Source organism: Rhynchophorus ferrugineus, unplaced genomic scaffold (genome assembly GCF_030347505.1).
Source record: "Rhynchophorus ferrugineus isolate W39M unplaced genomic scaffold, kcgeb_rfMv2 rfM6, whole genome shotgun sequence".
NCBI classification, from domain to species: Eukaryota; Metazoa; Arthropoda; class Insecta; order Coleoptera; family Curculionidae; genus Rhynchophorus; species Rhynchophorus ferrugineus.
In genome coordinates, this window is record NW_027472585.1 from 44,902,735 (window position 1) to 44,920,698 (window position 17,964).

The window sequence follows — 17,964 nt, forward strand, 5'->3', positions numbered from 1 at the left end:
TTCGAAGCCCAAATCATGAATTTTTGGCATTGGACTTCGGAGTGAAATGATGGAGCCATGTTTCATCCATTGTCACATATCGACGCAAAAACTCGGGTTTATTACGCTTGATCATTTTCAAACACTGCTCCGAATCATCAACTCTTCGTTATTTTTGATAAAAAGTGAGCTCACGCGGCATCCACTTTGCACAGAGCTTTCTCATACCCAAATATTCGTGAATGATATGATGTACATGTTCAGTTGATATCTTTAAAGTGTTTGATATTTCATTCAATTTCAATTAACGATCATTCCAAATCATTTTGTGGATTTTTAAATGTTTTCGTCGGTAACAACCTCTTTTAGGCGTCCACTGTGTTCACCGTCTTCGGTGCTCATTTCACCACGTCTAAACTTAGCATATCAATCCTTGATGGTTAATTTACCTGGGACAGTGTTCGGAAACTCGGCGTCAAACCAAGTTTTTGCTTCGACTGTATTTTTTTCCCTTCAAAAGCAATATTTTATCAACACGCGAAATTCCTTTTTATCCATTTTTTTCACAATAACAAAAGTTGCTTCACTCAAAATGCTATAATTCACAGACTAATGATCCGACAGCTGTCAAATTTATACACGCATCTCTTGCATATGGATTTAATTATAGTGGCGCCATCTATGTGTCAGGCCGGGGACTTCTCAATTGACCTTATTATCTAATAAAGATGTTATCAAAAAAACAAACAAAAATCTTATATTTTATAATATTTCTATTTTTTTAAAAATTCCAGGACAAGAGTACGAATCAAGCAATGTCTCTAGCGATACTAAGGGTAATACGACTTGTGCGAGTCTTCCGAATATTCAAGCTCAGTCGGCACAGTAAAGGCCTCCAAATCTTAGGCCGCACACTCAAAGCCAGTATGCGGGAGCTCGGTCTCCTCATATTCTTCCTATTTATAGGTAAGCAAACGTTGCCGTCAGGTATACGTGTATATTTTTATTGCTAAACTCGCATAATCTTTGACCCTCTTACATAGGTAGGATATATCGGTAGGTGATTGTAATGAATCAATCAATTCAGGTCTAAACTCACCACAATATCAAAACAAATATCTCGTTAATTACATTAAACACACTGTAAACATCGTTATTAAGTGATACAAATATTTCACAGTTTTATATTTATTATCATATATAACGTAATTTATTATCATAATAATTTCTGTTATAATTTATACTGTTATGACACGCAATATTTGATATCAATATTTTGATCTTGTAGATTTCTTTAAAAATAAACTTTTATTATGTCAAAATTAGTTCCAAGATATAATTCTCTATACAATATATTATATATAACAATAAAAAGTTTGAAAAATTAAAATAATATTTACAATGATTGTAATTATTTTATACATAATCAGTGGCCATGTACTTTAACTTGATGAAATCTGAGTATGTAGTTATAGTAATAATAATCAAAGGCAATATTTTGATGTTGTGGTAGTTTAATTTAAGAAAAGAACAACAATTAGGTATCTAGAGCCTTAAACTGTTTATAAAAATACCACTACTTTCATCTATATTCAGCTAAATTTAATTGTTTTAGTAATAATGGTATAATTTCTTATTAAGTAGTAAGTTGTATAGGTAAAAGTAGTGATAATATTGGTAATTCAACATAAAAACCTAGTTGCATATGAACTGAACCAAAAAAAAATGTGTATAACACAATTATGAATTTATAAGCTAATTTTCATACGAAACAAATAGCTTCAACAATGAGAAGTAAGTTTATTTTATATTACATGCCATATTAACAACTGATAAATGGTATTAATGGCCATTAATAAAAGGTGAAGTGGCTTTTGTTTGAAAACAAAGTTAGAAAGTAAAAGTGAAAAGGAACTATCATATGTATCGCATATGAAAGACCTCAAGCTTGGAGACGTCAAACTTATTACTGAAATCCTGTATAACTGATTCAATCAATTTAGTTCCTTCTATGTACACTAAGCGAACACCTTTTAGGTGGAACATTTTCTTATATGATTTGTATTGAACTAAGGTCTTGTTTAGACTTTTTCGAACTAATTACAATTAGAATTGGCAATTATTTTATCCAATGCGTGTTGAAGAACATAACAGGTATTATTGGTTAGTTATTAGCACTACATGGCATCAACTAATAACTTTATATATATTTCCGGAAGAGGAAATAACAAATAGTTAAGCTACGAATATATTTTTTATTACCAATTTTCAAAGCATTTATTCCATTCTTCCATTCCGAATGAGGTATCTTCAATAGCTCCTTCAGGCGATGAAAATCGTTGACCACGCAATTTAAAGAAGTCATCGGATGCCAAATCAGAGCTGTACGGCGAACGACCCATCAATTCGATGTTTTGAGTGCTCAATTAGTCTCTTGTTTGAGCCGATGTGTGAGAGCTCGCATTGTTATGATGAAGAACACTCCGGCGTCTCTTGTTTCTTTTCCTTATTTCACCGAAGACGTCTGGCAAACAAATGGTTGTGTACCAATTAGAATGTACTGTTCTACGGTCGTCTAGGGGCACTGTTGCAATATGACGAGTTTTCCCGAAGAAACAGGCCACATTTTTCTTTGAAGTGCTTCGTGCGCGAAGAACTTTTGTTGGATTTGGTTCATCTTCAAACACCCATTCAGTCGACTGCTAATATATTTATGATTCATCACCCGTCACAATTTTATAAACGTCTTTCAAAACAGCGCGATTGAATTTCTTAAGCATTTCTTTGCACCAATCGACATGAGCCTTTTTTTGAACGATTGTCAAATTGTATGGGATCCGACGCGAACATAACTTTCGCACGGCTAAGTGTTCATGTAAAATTGCATATATGCTGTTGGGACGAATTCTTAGGGATGTCCCAATCTCACAATAGATGACATAATGATCTTGCTTAATCATTTCGCACACAGCATCGATGTTTTCTGGCACAACAACTGATAATGGACGAACTATGACCACGATTGAATTCACTAAACGAGCAGCGATACACGGTGGTTTTTGATGGAGCTTCGTCGCCAAAAATCAAATTATGTTGATTGATGCACTCTTGTTGTGATAATCCACATCAAGAATCGTAAAAAATCATCGCACGAAAATGTTCACGATTCAGTTCTATTTTTTGCCGAGACGAAACATTCAACTAAATATAAAATAAACAAATAGCGTCCGTGCGACAAAATGTTCCGAGTACGTATATCGTCAAAAATGTTCAAACTTTACGATGGAACCGTCAGATGGACTCACATGACAACAGCGTTGCCAATTCCAGAAATATAAATAGTGACCCTCGTAACATGTGATAAATTAGATGTTTCTTTGGTTCAGTTCAGATGCGATTAGGGTCGTATATGTCTGGTTTACGCCATATTTAATAAACGCACACTAACGTAATGAAATTTCAATGACCTCCTCCTGGACAACTGTACGATCCACACCTGTGTCCCGCAGGAGTCGTATTATTTTCGAGCATAGTGTACTTTGCGGAGGCTGGCCTCGAGAGGACGACCTTCAAGTCTATACCGGACGCCTTCTGGTGGGCGGTCGTCACTATGACGACCGTCGGATACGGAGACATGAGGTAGAGCAAGAAAAGAGCACCCCGTGTTCTTGTACTTGTCTGTAAATGGTGACAGGTCGTCTCAGACAAATGCAGAAAACGTACAATACGGATGATTCGTTGCTTAGTGTGATAGATTATGTCTTATTTGAACACGTTATGACACGATAGATATCCCAATTACCGTAAAACACGATTCGAACGGAATCACAGGTTTCGAAGAGTTTGGAATATTGTGTTCCTTGGCAAAAGAATGTTCCAAAATAGTTAATACACTCGAATACCCTCGAGGCATATGGAACTCGTGGTTCAAAACCATTAGAATTATGACTTTTAAAATAATAAAACATAGATAAATAAGAAATGAGATAGATGGTACAATTTGTTAACAATTATAAGAAAATGTCACATAATATATAGTGTAAAAGAACTTATATTGGGAACTTAGGTACAAGATTCGCACTTTTCCTTTTCTTCAAAAAGTTCACAAGCGTCTTTTCATCTCTCCATCATCAACGACACTATACTAAAGTTAAAAATTTTGAAAGAATTACTGTACACTGACCTTTTTTTTCATACGGTATAAACGTACTTCATATAGAGCTGCAACCTCCTCTGCCATGTAATTTACACCTTTAGATCATTATCATTATTACCAATTCATAGCAGATGCTCATGGGGGACTTGGATTTATAACGCCTATGAATCACTTGTCTGTATCAGCAAATATAGTTCTCATCAGGGAACATCATATTGGTCAAGTAATTTGCAGTATTATATTGAACGCCTTGTCTGTTTTTAAAAACTTTTCGCATAAGTTCGATGACATTATAGTGAGATCTACAGTGACTATCAGTCATTTGTCAACTTCTTCGGATAAAGATTGAAAAAACAATAATTTTTCTACCACCACAATATTTAATGAATAAGGTGGCACGTTATCACTTCCAATTTCTCATATTTATTTAATAACTTATAATGTCAATTCAGTGAATCTATTTTAACAGGCCTGAAATATATTGTTCATCATCAATTTCATATAACAGTACTATCTTTGACCGCCACAACAAACCTTTAATAAGTTCCAATTTTAAGAACATTTTGAGATTACAAAACAAAAACTCGGAAATGCTTTTAATTGAAACATGTGCTATTTTATAAGCCTGACATAATCTTGCCTATATTTTCTGACTTGTTAACGCAAATCCAATTTCTGTAACAGAGAAAGGATTTTTTGTAATCTATGTTTTTTCAAGGCTCAGAAACTTGATTTAACAATGTCTCAGATCATCTTTCTTTCTGACTGTATTCATTAACACAATAAATATAGGGTTTTGAGATGCATATTGTCCATTATTGATTTAGCAATTTCCCTGTTACATCTTCTCTGTGGCATTACACATATTTTCCCAATCTTCTTTGTTTATCAAGCATTTCAAATCCTGTTTCACAAGGATTTGTTTAAAAACTGCCAGAAAGCAAAATTTAAAACGAACTATTATAAATATACAATGAATACTAGAAGCGGATTCATCATATTTGTACACCATAAGTTTATATTCCAAGCATTCTAAGGGCAGTTTCACAAGCATTTGTTTGAAATCAAACCAACAATGAACGCTAGAAAGACGAAATCATATTTGTACACTTTATATATACAACATATGTGTATATTTCAAGCATTCCAAGGGCAGTTTCACAAGCATTTGTTTGAAATCAAAACAACAATGAACGCTAGAAAGACAAAGTCATATTTGTACACTTTATATGTACAACATATGTGTATATTTCAAGCATTCCAAGGCCAGTTTCACAAGCATTTGTTTGAAATCAAAACAACATTGAACGCTAGAAAGACGAAGTCATATTTGTACACTTTATATGTACAACATATGTGTATATTTCAAGCATTCCAAGGGCAGTTTCACAAGCATTTGTTTGAAATCAAAACAACAATGAACGCTAGAAAGACGAAGTCATATTTGTACACTTTATATGTACAACATATGTGTATATTTCAAGCATTCCAAGGCCAGTTTCACAAGCATTTGTTTGAAATCAAAACAACATTGAACGCTAGAAAGACGAAGTCATATTTGTACACTTTATATGTACAACATATGTGTATATTTCAAGCATTCCAAGGGCAGTTTCACAAGCATTTGTTTGAAATCAAATCAACAATGAACGCTAGAAAGACGAAATCATATTTGTACACTTTATATGTACAACATATGTGTATATTTCAAGCATTCCAAGGCCAGCTTCACAAGAATTTCATTGAAACCAGAGTGAGAAAACAAAAGCGAAAAGGAACCGTCATAAATATACAATGAATGAGAGATGAAAAAAATCGGTGTTATCACAGAAATATTATTTTTTTTTGTTTTATTTTTGGGACATTCTTGGTAATTAATAATAAAGGTTCTCGTTGATACCACGTCGGTGAGGTGCATCGCGCGTTCGAACCGTATTTTATCGGACTCTTCTCAAACCTGGAAGGGAACCATGACCAACAACACACGCACACTCTCACTCACACATACACGCACACAAAAACACGTTTTCACCGAAATTTGTCTGAGACCAGAGCTAGATGTGGCCTTGATTCGTTGCAGGTGTCGTTCTGTTCTCGTCAGCCGTGTACTTTGCAGAGGCCGGCAGCGAGAACTCCTTCTTCAAGTCCATCCCGGACGCGTTCTGGTGGGCTGTCGTCACCATGACGACCGTGGGCTACGGCGACATGACGTATGATGTACACACCTGATTAAGATTTAGTTGCCTTCCACCGTAGCTCGACTAATTTCGTTCATTTTTCATTTTTACTTTGGTTTACTTAACTTAAACGTTAACACACTAAAAAAAAGATCACTCTCGGGGGGGCAAAAACGAAATTTCGGCCTACTGCAACTATATTTCACTTGATCGATGAAAAAATAATCAAATACTTCATACATAGTATAAAACAACGAAATAATAGAGTAAAATACAGTATCCACCGACATCTACACCATAAGAAAGTAACTATTAATTGTTTTTAGCATATTTTTTGTTATTAGCATTAAGTAAGACCAACAGATGGATATAAGCGCGTCAGAAAATAGCGCTCTTGTTTCTTGTTTAGAAACCTCACTATTTTCCTGTCTGAGGAACTAAAGAGTGCAGGAAAGCCGACTTGAATGGCCTTATAGAATGGGAGCATCTGCAGTCGCGCTTTGTAACAAACATGAAAGGCATTAATGACAGCCATCTTATGAAAGCCTCATTGAAAAGCGAATGAGGATGTAAATATTGAATGACATTTCGGATAGCCACAACATGAGCGAGAATTATCTTATTCCAGTGGACGATAGATATATGCTTTTGACCGGACAACAAACTGGTAATATATTTTAAAAAAACACCCTAAAATATCAACCAAAATTATCTTGTCTAAGGAAAACTTTATTCTGGGTCTTCATTAAAACTAATATAGAATTAAGAGTAAATATTTCAGTATTTCTAAAAAATAACAGCCAACAAGTCCATAACAAACAACCCACTGTTTACGTGGTATTTATTTATCTCCGTTTAGATGATAGAACCCCCCTTCCCAGGACCGAAACTCGGCAATTTCAGAAATTTTAAATAGGTAATCTTTTAGACCCCTGTCACTATATTTTAAGACTATACCCATTCTTAACGTCCGGTCTATATAGAAAAAAACCTCCCAAATGGCTTTCCTTAATTTACCGACCACGTATATATCAAAATATAAAAATTCGGTCGGTTATTTTCGAATAATATCGAATATGATCGATATAAGTGAAAATATTGCAGTAGGCTATGGAATATAACACAGGATCGATATCAAGCACTTCACAATATTTTTATACTTTTAAATAATAATTTTTCAGTTGTTATTATAAATAATAACTTTGTCGCAGTATATTGGGTAACATACATGAAACAATAACAAGGAATACATTAACTAATTTTAAGTAATTATCTTATTTTTATTACGAGAGTTGTATTTTATGTCCGCCTAATCCGGAAATAATTGTGCTAGGTTTTTAAAAGTAATATATTAAAGAATAAAATATAGTTCAAAATTATTTTATACATACGTCATTTTAATTTATGACATCCGTGTTGACATTCATCAATGTGACAAAACGTCGCAATGTTGCCACATCAACTCTTAGATAGATAGAGTTTTAGATCAGTTTGACTTTGACATACAACAAAATTCTAATCTAAATAAAATAATTGAACAAAAATGTTATCAAATATAATTTATTTTAATATTACAGTATAACTAAAAACTACAGTTAATTATACAGCTACAACAGTTTATGGATTAGAGTTATAATCTCTTATCAATATTGCTTTCAAGATTTTTGCATAAGTCTGACAACCGGACGACTTTGACAGGCTAGTGAAAAGCATTGTGTCTCTTTTTAATTAGAATAAAATGACGAATGAAGGAAAATATTGTCTGATTGTGAAACGAATTTTCAAATTGCATCAGACATTAAACATCTTGATGACGTATAAAAAAAAACTTTGAATAGACTATATATTCCAATATTATCAACAATGTTTAAGAGGACCTAACCTAGAAATTTTAAAAAATCTACTTATTTTTACACTTTCAGAGGTTAACTCTATAAGGATACGCTCTTCAGAGAATTTTTCAACATTAAAATTAATTTCGCAGATATAGTTAACTTCTTTTTTGTATACATTCTTCATATAGGTGAAGAACATATACACTCATTCATGGTCATGATTCTCGATATGGTTATTCAAAACTAATAATCTTTTGTGGTTTGAATTGTTATAGTATATACAAGTTACAATACGTCCAAGAACAAATATTTTCTTCTTTTTTTTACAGTAGCACTCCTAGTAAAGTTGTGTAGTTGTGTTTCTTCATTGTGGATCTTCTCATGATCATGCAAATGATTTCAAATGATTGATTCACCAACTTCTAACTTTTTCTCGATCTTTTTATGCTTTTGAACTGTGGTCACATTCAACTACGCTTGTAATTCGTTGCTTCCAAATTTGTTTGACACCATTTAAAACCAAATTTACTACTTTGAACTTTGAACTCTATTCTAGGCAAAATTAAAATATATATAATTCTTCTATAACACCTTCTCAAATTTGTTTAGTGCCATCAATTTTTTAACTTATCTTGATATATTGAAGGTAAACTTTAAATCCTTGTTGATATTGTATTAAGTTCATTAAACCAAAAATACAATCACACCTCATAATAACTTTTAAAATTTGGTCTTTAGAGTGTTTAATCTGTGGAACTACTTAATATAGAATGTAGACAAATATTACATGTTGTCTCTTTTTCAGAAGTTTTGTTAAAAAGCCTGAAATAAGACTAAAATACAATATTAGAGTATTGTTTTTCTCAGAGTAAAGTTCTCTGGATCTGAAAATATAGGCCCAACTGGTGATTTACCAACCTCAAACCACAATTTTCTCAATTTTCATCTTCAAGTGATGATGAGCCCTTTTAAAGATTTCTCGAACATACTAGGTGGAGGATGCTGTTTCTACCTCCACGACCCCTAATAGATCCAACAAAATTCTTTAAGCAATCTTGATTAAGATTTGTTAAACAAATGTAGTTATTTGTAAATTTAGACCAAATAGATTTCTTTAAGGTAATAAATCCCCTAAAAGTAGCAATTACATTTTTAATTGATGGCACCTTAACAAATATTTTCTTAACAAGGCAATCAAATTTAAATGTGCAATAGCTCTACTATAAAATTATTGAACACTGATTGTTGTAAAAAGTTAAAGTATTACAAATATTTTAGGGTTATTTTACAATTAAAAGTAGTATATATTACTACTAATTATCCAGTTATCTTAATTATTACCTTCTTATTAAACATTTTTATGTAGTGACATCACACTGACAGCATACGAACAACTTGGTAGATTAATTGAATTTTATTACCACTAACATCTTCATAAGTAGGTTTTGATTTTCTGTAAACAAACAATATATAAACAGACATGTAGTAAACTAGCCAATCACAACTTGCGATCGCAACGCTACCGTTGATTGAACTAAACAACAAATTTCTATTTTTCCTATGTAAATAACATAGGGGATGGACAATATAACATGAAAACCTGACATGCATGTAATATGTATATGTATATGTATTATATGTATCACCTGATGATATGTATTTATTAATAAGGTGTTTTCTGAGATTTCTGGAATCTCCATTTTCAAACCGCAATAACTTTTAACTGAGTAAATGAATGACACTACCTTTATACTTGGAAAATTGTAGGAACTGTTAATTTTCAAACGTACTCTAGCTTGGTTTAATTGAATAAGTATCAGCCGATATATGCTACTTTAAGTTATCTATTAGGAAAAATCGAAATTACTTTTTCCCCAACCTTATATTTAACATATCAGGTAACGTCAGATATTTTTCATACAACTCTCGTACTTCACATCAGATATCCGAATAAATTGTAAATAGTGACCTTATGGATTATTACCTTAACTTTAAAAGACAAATTTTCTTTATAAAAATTGCAAAAGCTAAATAATTTCAAATTTATATTTTCTGATCTAATAATAAAATAACATCTGTCAAGTATCAAAAATATTGTGAAGTGATACAGGGTGTCTGCCAACTGTTTATAAATATCTTTTTTACACCTCATAAAAGGTGTACAAAAGTTATATTCTTAACGTGATATCAAAGCACTGAATCACCCTGTAGATGGTTCTATTGGGCAGAATCGAAACTAACAATCGCGTCTAAGTAACCGACTAACTAACAGGGAAAAACTAACACAGGATTAGAGAAAATTCTTTGGTCCAAAGAACGCGTCCAAATGGCACTTATTGATGTTGCCATGTCTTGAGTGTTACCCCATGATTCACACCTTCTCTCTCTTTCTCTCTCTCTCTAACTGTTGTGGAGCCAAAACGCTACTGTTTGCTCGATGTACAAAGATGCTTGACCATGCATTTTCGATTTTTTGGTATGGTAATGCTGAATAGGAAACTCTACAGACAACCAAAAAGATATAATTATATATAAATGCCTAGGAACAAAGAATTTTCTAAATTTCAATCAAACACTAGTTTTGTAACGATTTAGTAATGTGTTTTTATCTATATCCAAGTCTGTTTGCGATAAGAATATACATTTTCAAAGATTATCCAAATTAAAACACATTATATGAAATAACTTGAAAGATTAACTAAATCAAAACACCTTTCAAATTATGTTAAAAAAATGATAATATTCCACAGTAAAAAAAATACATCTTATCAATTTTTTTTGCATCTGAAACTAATACACATAGACAGTTTGTTTGATAACTCTGAGATGGTGAATATTTGAATTCGAAGTGGTACTGGTATCATTCCAAATAAAAATGACAAAACAGTGTGCTAATCTTTTGATCTATTACAACACAATTTAGATTTTGGACCAACTTTGGTCACAACAGACCAGAAAATATTCACTTATGATATTTTTAAAAAATTTTCGTCTATAGGTTCAATAACATTATAAAAAATCAACAATCACCTTAATCTTTGTTATTAACTATAAATCAAGAACAAGTATGCTAGAGCTGTCTTTTAAATTTCGGGATTATACTAAAGATTGTTGCCATTTTTTTAATTAGCCTTAGTTTTGATTGAGATCTAACATATAATCATTGAACGACCCAGGCCATTTCAGGTTAACAATAACCATTTCAACCATTAGTTTTATAGAAATGGTTTCAATTTAACAATTTGTGTTAATGTGAAAATAATTATGGGAAAATTTGGATTTATAGGTTTTTTTAAATATTTTTATAAACAGGTTCAATAAAATTATAAAAAAACAATAATACCCCACCTTAGTTACTTAGCTGTCAATAAATAACAAGGATACAAGGCTTGCCTTTTAAATTTCGGTATTTTACATAGAAGACTGTCACTTGCAACTGGAATAAATTTTGACTGAGGTCTAACATATCTCTCAATAAGTCTCGACTTCTGGATAGCAATAACTATTTCAATTTTTAGTGTTACAACAGTGGTTTCTATGAAGTAGTTATACTTAGTGTCAAAATAATGTATAAAGAGGGCTATTGTATATGGATCAGATATTGTTTTAATCGCGAAAAACTATTAAATAGAAGTATGCTCAGCTTTATTCTTAGATGTAGCACAAGCCTTCGATAAGGTTTCGCATAAAGCCTTGTTCATAAACTACAGAAAATGTTACCTAAGCAACACACCGAACTATTAAAATTGTACATTACAACCAGAATGTTTAAAGTCAAACAAAAAGAAGCTTACTCTACAATAAAAGAAGCTCAAGCAGGTGTACCACAAGGAGTTGTACTGGGGTCAATGCTTTATCTACTCTACACTTGTAATATACCAAAAATGGAGATTATAGCTGTCGGACATAATAGTAAAGAAGCCTCACGAAAATTGTAACAGGCAAGTAACGAGATAAATAATTTGACACAAGCTTAGGAAATGAAAATTAACGAAAGTAAATCTGTACATGTGCAGTTCACCTACAATCAGACCGTACAATCACCTATAACATTAAATAATACTATCATTCCATATAGCAACAACGCTAAATATCTCGGAATTAATCTTGATGCAATACGCTGGAAAGAACATATAAAGAAGAAAAGAAAAGAACTAGAATTAATATATAGGAAAATGTACTGGTTAATTGGAAGAAAATCACAATTATCAGTAAATAATAAATTGCTGTTATATAAGCAAGTACTGAAACCTATATGGACATACGGAGTTCAATTATGGAGATGTTCTGCAAAGAGTAACATAAACAAAATACAAATTGTTCAGAACAAAGTCCTAAGAGGTATTATTTGCGCACCCAAATAGGACTGATTACCTACATCGAGACTTTTAGATACCCACAGTACGTCAAGAAATCAAGAGATCTGCAAGAGGATATGAGGAAAGACTCCATTCTCATGATAATATATAAGTATTGTAGCTTTTGGACACCACCAGAACAGGACACAGACTCAAAAGAATCAAACCATCTGATCTTGTGTAGTGTTGTGTAGTGAGGTTCATATAATAAAAATACAGCAGTGGCATGTTTAAACATCATTTCACGAGAGACTGAGATAGGGTCGATGGGTCCTCCTAGTTATATACCTAGATTTAAGTTACCATAAAGACAAATTGTAGTTTAGTCGAAAACAACTAGGCACAATGTAATAATTAAATAATTTAAAAAAAACTATTGAAATGAACAGTGTCTTCCGTCTAGCTCTTTTGTATGAACAATGATGCTAGTAGCTCAAAATTATATTACAAAAATGGTACAATGAAGATGAGTAAGATAACTGACACATCAAGGATATTATTACGTGTGTTTACAACTTTTTGAACAAAATCTGAAAATGTGATGCTACACCAACATCTAGTGTAGCATTTTTCCACGCTAAATCTACTCTATTGAGTTCTTCATTTTTAAAACACAGTATTTTTATGGATAAACTACAGTTTATTAAAAAATCTTCTTTTCTCCTACTAAAATTTGAATTAGATCAAATATATGTGTCCAAAATATTGATACAATTATCTAGGAGCATATCAATAAATTTGATTCAAATTTAGATATTTAAGTACCATCAAGGAGTGATTTTATCCATGATTTGTCTGGATTACCGTTGTCCGTTACCATTGACCGTTTCGGAGCAAGTTTCATAAAAATATTTCATAAACTTTGAAGCTTCCCATGGGCTGATATCAAGAATCTCTGTAATCAGCACAGCACCCCAAGTAAACAATAATACAAAAGTAAAGAAATTATAAGTCAATAATAATTCAGATCTAAAAATAATATAATAGGCAACCATCATGTTTTATACGTTTAAGTTCAAGTAGTTAATATTATATACACTAATAACTCTTAACGATTTGTTGTAATATATTTCATTCAACTGATCTCCAAGTATAATTTGACTAATTATCAACTATTCACAATGTATTGTTGTATGTTTATAGAGAGAGAATAAAAAAACAATTAAGGTGTTTAATTTGGATAATCTACGAAAAACGTCCGTTCTTAAGACGATACATCGATATAGTCACAATTATTTTCAACCCGCATGCGCTTGAATTTTTACAACAATAATTATCCTGTACAATAACCGAAGCAAACTGATGCCGAATCTTTATTAGCGATGTTCCTGAATATTTTTTGTGCATGGCTTGATGATTTATTTTCATTTTTATCTGGGTATAAAGTTTGGAGCACGTACAACCTTTGTCTTCTATTTTTTTTATCATACAAACATATAAAATTCGCATATATCAGGAATTTATAAATATGGAAGGACTACGTAGATATTCCGGAGCTTTGGAGGTTTTATGGATAATCAATAACAAATTTTATATGCTATAAAATTTATTCTACTAGTTCATATATAATTAATTAATACATGGTTCGATTAAATAAAACAATCACTGTTTTTGCTTTCGTTCAAATTTCGTTTTTGAACAATCTGTGAAAACAGGCCATTCCATATTATTATCGTTTTCAGCACGTCAAAGATATCATTCGAAAATACTCAAACAGTTTTCTTTTTTGTTGCAGATTTGTCCAATATAAAATATTACTTGATATATAATTTTATGTGTTTCTATCCAAATTTCTAACCAAACAAAAGACTCCAAAAAATCAATTTGTTTTAATTAAATATTTCAGAACCACCAAAAGCCAATTTATTTAAACAGTACTAAAATTGTATTAAAAAAACAAAGGTTATATGTGTTCTGGAAATAACACAACATTTCGTATTTCTTTGTGTCCGTTTTTTCTGATTTTTTTTATAACATATTTAATATAGCATTGTATAAAATTAGCTGGATATTTTGAACATTTCCTTTCGATCTGGTAAATAGATCATTTTGTTTCTATTTTTAGATATAATCGCTCAGTTATAGGACGTGCAAATTAATTTTGATGGTTTTTTATAACTTTGGAGCTTTATGTATGAAAATTGAGTAAAAGCTTATCTTACGCATATCTTACAATAGAATACAATGGGAGATAACTAAAGAGACAATTGAATAATACCAAGACATAGTATCAAGACAATTATCTTTATTATTAGAGAAAGACTAACTACTACCATAGATGGGAAAAATTAAATACTCTCTGTTGTTTCAGTACTGTTGTTAGCTGCAACTGTTTCATCTTAATCATAAAAAATTTACTCCGAGAACGTTTGATTGCATCAATGTTTAATCATTTTTTCTGGATAATCAAAAAATTAAAAATATAGTACCAAACTTGTCCAACTTTCAAATTTGACTAATAACTATTGTTAAAACTCAGTTTCCATCATAAGATTATGAATACTGTAAGTTTTCGTAGCGTAGTTTTCGGACAGTTCTTGAAATTATAAAAATTAACTTCTTAAAGCCAAATACTCTCCGTTATTATCGACAATGTTTCGTTAATTTTCGTCAATCAATCAATTTTTTGGTAGTACCTCAACGTTAATGACGGAGCTTTTAATCAGGAATAAGTGACAGAAGGTACTATGTCTGGGCTATCCAGTGTATACGCCAAAAATTATCCACTAAACTTTCGCTAATCTTGACAGGTCATCAAGGAAATATGAAGACGTGTAAGTATCAATGGTCAGATGTAGTTACTGATGAAGAACGTTTTTTTTAACGCCCACTTTATATAATTTCAATCAAATAATTATAAAATACTGCAATAATAATGTGTCCAAAATTATTCCATTAATTTTTCATTCGCAAAACATTCTAGATAAATGCAATTAAATTAAATAAAATATTAACGATAAATATATTATTTTCGGATTTTATTAATGGACAATTGACGATTATTTTATTTCATTTTCGATCAATATTTGACCCATTTATTTATTAATATCACTGGAATTAACTCCAGCTGATGAAATTACATCCAGCTAATTTTAGTAAAACAGTAGTGATAGTTATAGTTTCCATAACGTTGAGTTTTAAAATAGGACACAAAGTGAGTATGGAGAGTATGACGCTGCGCGGGCATCGATTTCCTTCTAACCAAAGCGTTCAAATGAATTTTTCAGGCCGGTAGGGGTTTGGGGCAAAATCGTGGGATCCCTGTGCGCTATAGCTGGTGTACTTACTATAGCTTTGCCGGTTCCCGTAATAGTGTCCAATTTCAATTACTTCTATCATCGTGAGACCGACCAGGAAGAGATGCAGTCGCAGAACTTCAACCACGTGACCAGTTGTCCTTACTTACCCGGGACGTTGGGACAACACATGAAGAAGGTATGTTTGTTTGTGAAAGGTCCGACAAAACTATAGGACACGTTCTGTGTGCCCTAATTTTATTGAATTCATTACTTTTTCAGTTAGTATAAACCTTCAAAAAAACGCTATTACAATTTCATGATATTCTACTTATAAGTTTGTGAGTTATTATACTAAGAGTGACGCTATTTGTTATTTTCAAAACCATGGATCAAGAACAATTTCGTGTTTTAATTTTACACTGCTTCTTGATAGGAAAGAGTACAGTTCAAGCGAAGCAATAGCTGGAAAATGTTATAAGGACTCCGCTCCATCAGAAACCACAATAGAAGGTTAGTTAGCTGACTTCAAACGTGGTCATAGAGACACCGATGATGCAGAGCTTAGTGGAGGTCTAAATGAGGTGGTAACACCAGAAAACATTTAAAAAATCCACAAAATCGTTTTGAATGATCGAAAAGTAAAGTTGCGTGAGTTATCTAACTTCGTAAAGATATCAAAAGAATGTGTTGGTTTTATATTGCATGAGCATTTGACTATGAAAAAGCTCTGTTCAAAGTGGGTGGCGCGTTTGTTCACTGTTGACCATAAACCAGAACATATTGATGATTTTGAGCAGTGTTTGGCCATGTTTAAACGTAACAAGCTGGATCCATCACTTCACTCTGGAATTAAAACAATCGCCATCTGAGTGGACAGCAAAAAGCTGGAGAGTTTTACAGAAACCACCTTATAATTATAAACATAACAAAGAATGCTGACGATTTGACAAAGAACATAGCAGATCACGGAAAAAAGTGGCGTTATGTAAAATTTTCGTATAAAAATAAATTCAATTTAAATCTTCCTGATGGATATAAGTATTACTATCATGGTTTAGGAAAACTTCAGATGTTAAGTCGCAGAGAGTTGGGTGGAAGAAGTATTAGCTATTGGGCTGCTGTCGGTTCTGAAGAAAATGCAGAATTAGAATTGAATATAGATCACAAGACACATAGATCACAGAAAGACAGTAATGCTGTTCATGGAAACTTGTTGGAATAAACTAGCACGTGTTGTGTATTCAAATGGTGAACAAATGAACTATGTCGAACAACTAATGACTGCTATCCAAAATAATTACAAAAAGTTACACCAAGATTATGTTAAAAATCTGATTGAATTAAGAGTTGTAATGAAAAATGTGTAGTGTGCTAAAGTTTTGTCGCTGGTTATCTATTAAAATATTTCAATACATTGTTTTGGCAACTTTTACGCAGAATCTCATCCACGTTCTTCAGGTCCTATTTGTTTTGCTGGTTCTTCATCGTATAACTAAAGTTGAACTGATCTATGGCCTATGGCTGTTCATATACTTACGCTAGGTCGTTGATTTTTTCTGTTGTGTTGAGACTTTTAGGTTGTTTTTGAATCTCTCACATGACCACCTTTGTACAGTTATTCTTCTGTTGGTTCACTCTTTACACCGTCAGTTGGAGTGTTTCTGAAGAAGTAATTCTGTATTTCCCATCACCATGATTTTCGTTTTGTTTTTATTCGTTATCATTTCCTATTTTCTTGTATCATATTCCGTCTGTTGAGATTTCCTGTAAGTGTTCTGGCTCCTATCGACATTTCTGTTTTTCCATATTTTTATACCTAAGTCCCCGGCCTGACACATAGATGGCGCTACTAGAATTAAATCCATATATTTTTTAGTTAGCCCTAACCCTGAAAAGATGCGTGTATAAATTTGACAGATGTCCGATCATTAGTTTGTGAATTACAGCATTTTGAGTGAAGCAACTTTTGTTATTGCGAAAAAAATTGATAAAAAGGAATTTCGCGTGTTGATAAAATATTGCTATTCAAAGGGAAAAAATACAGTTGAAGCAAAAACTTGGCTTGATGCCGAGTTTCTGGGACGCTGCCCCAGGAAAATCAACCATCAAGGATTGGTATGCTAAGTTTAGACGTGGTGAAATGAGCACCGAAGACGGTGAACGCAGTGGACGCCCAAAAGAGATTGTTACCGACGAAAACATTTAAAAAGTCCACAAAAT

The 17,964-nt window shown here is 32.3% G+C and overlaps 1 protein-coding gene across 12 annotated transcripts in view; it reads left to right on the plus strand.

Moving 5' to 3' along the window:
• shaker (Potassium voltage-gated channel protein Shaker) overlaps positions 1-17,964 on the plus strand; it is a 505,244-nt gene that overhangs the window by 466,731 nt on the left and 20,549 nt on the right. For 7 of the 12 annotated variants that reach the window (XM_076407118.1, XM_076407117.1, XM_076407121.1 and 4 more), the window contains 3 exons: positions 774-945; positions 6,216-6,345; positions 15,733-15,940. In XM_076407118.1, coding sequence (XP_076263233.1) covers positions 774-945; positions 6,216-6,345; positions 15,733-15,940 — 510 coding nt within the window. Of the gene's footprint in view, positions 1-773; positions 946-3,488; positions 3,619-6,215; positions 6,353-15,732; positions 15,941-17,964 lie in introns of all 12 variants that reach the window. The other 5 variants (XR_013006153.1, XR_013006155.1, XR_013006154.1 and 2 more) reach the window with 3 other exon arrangements.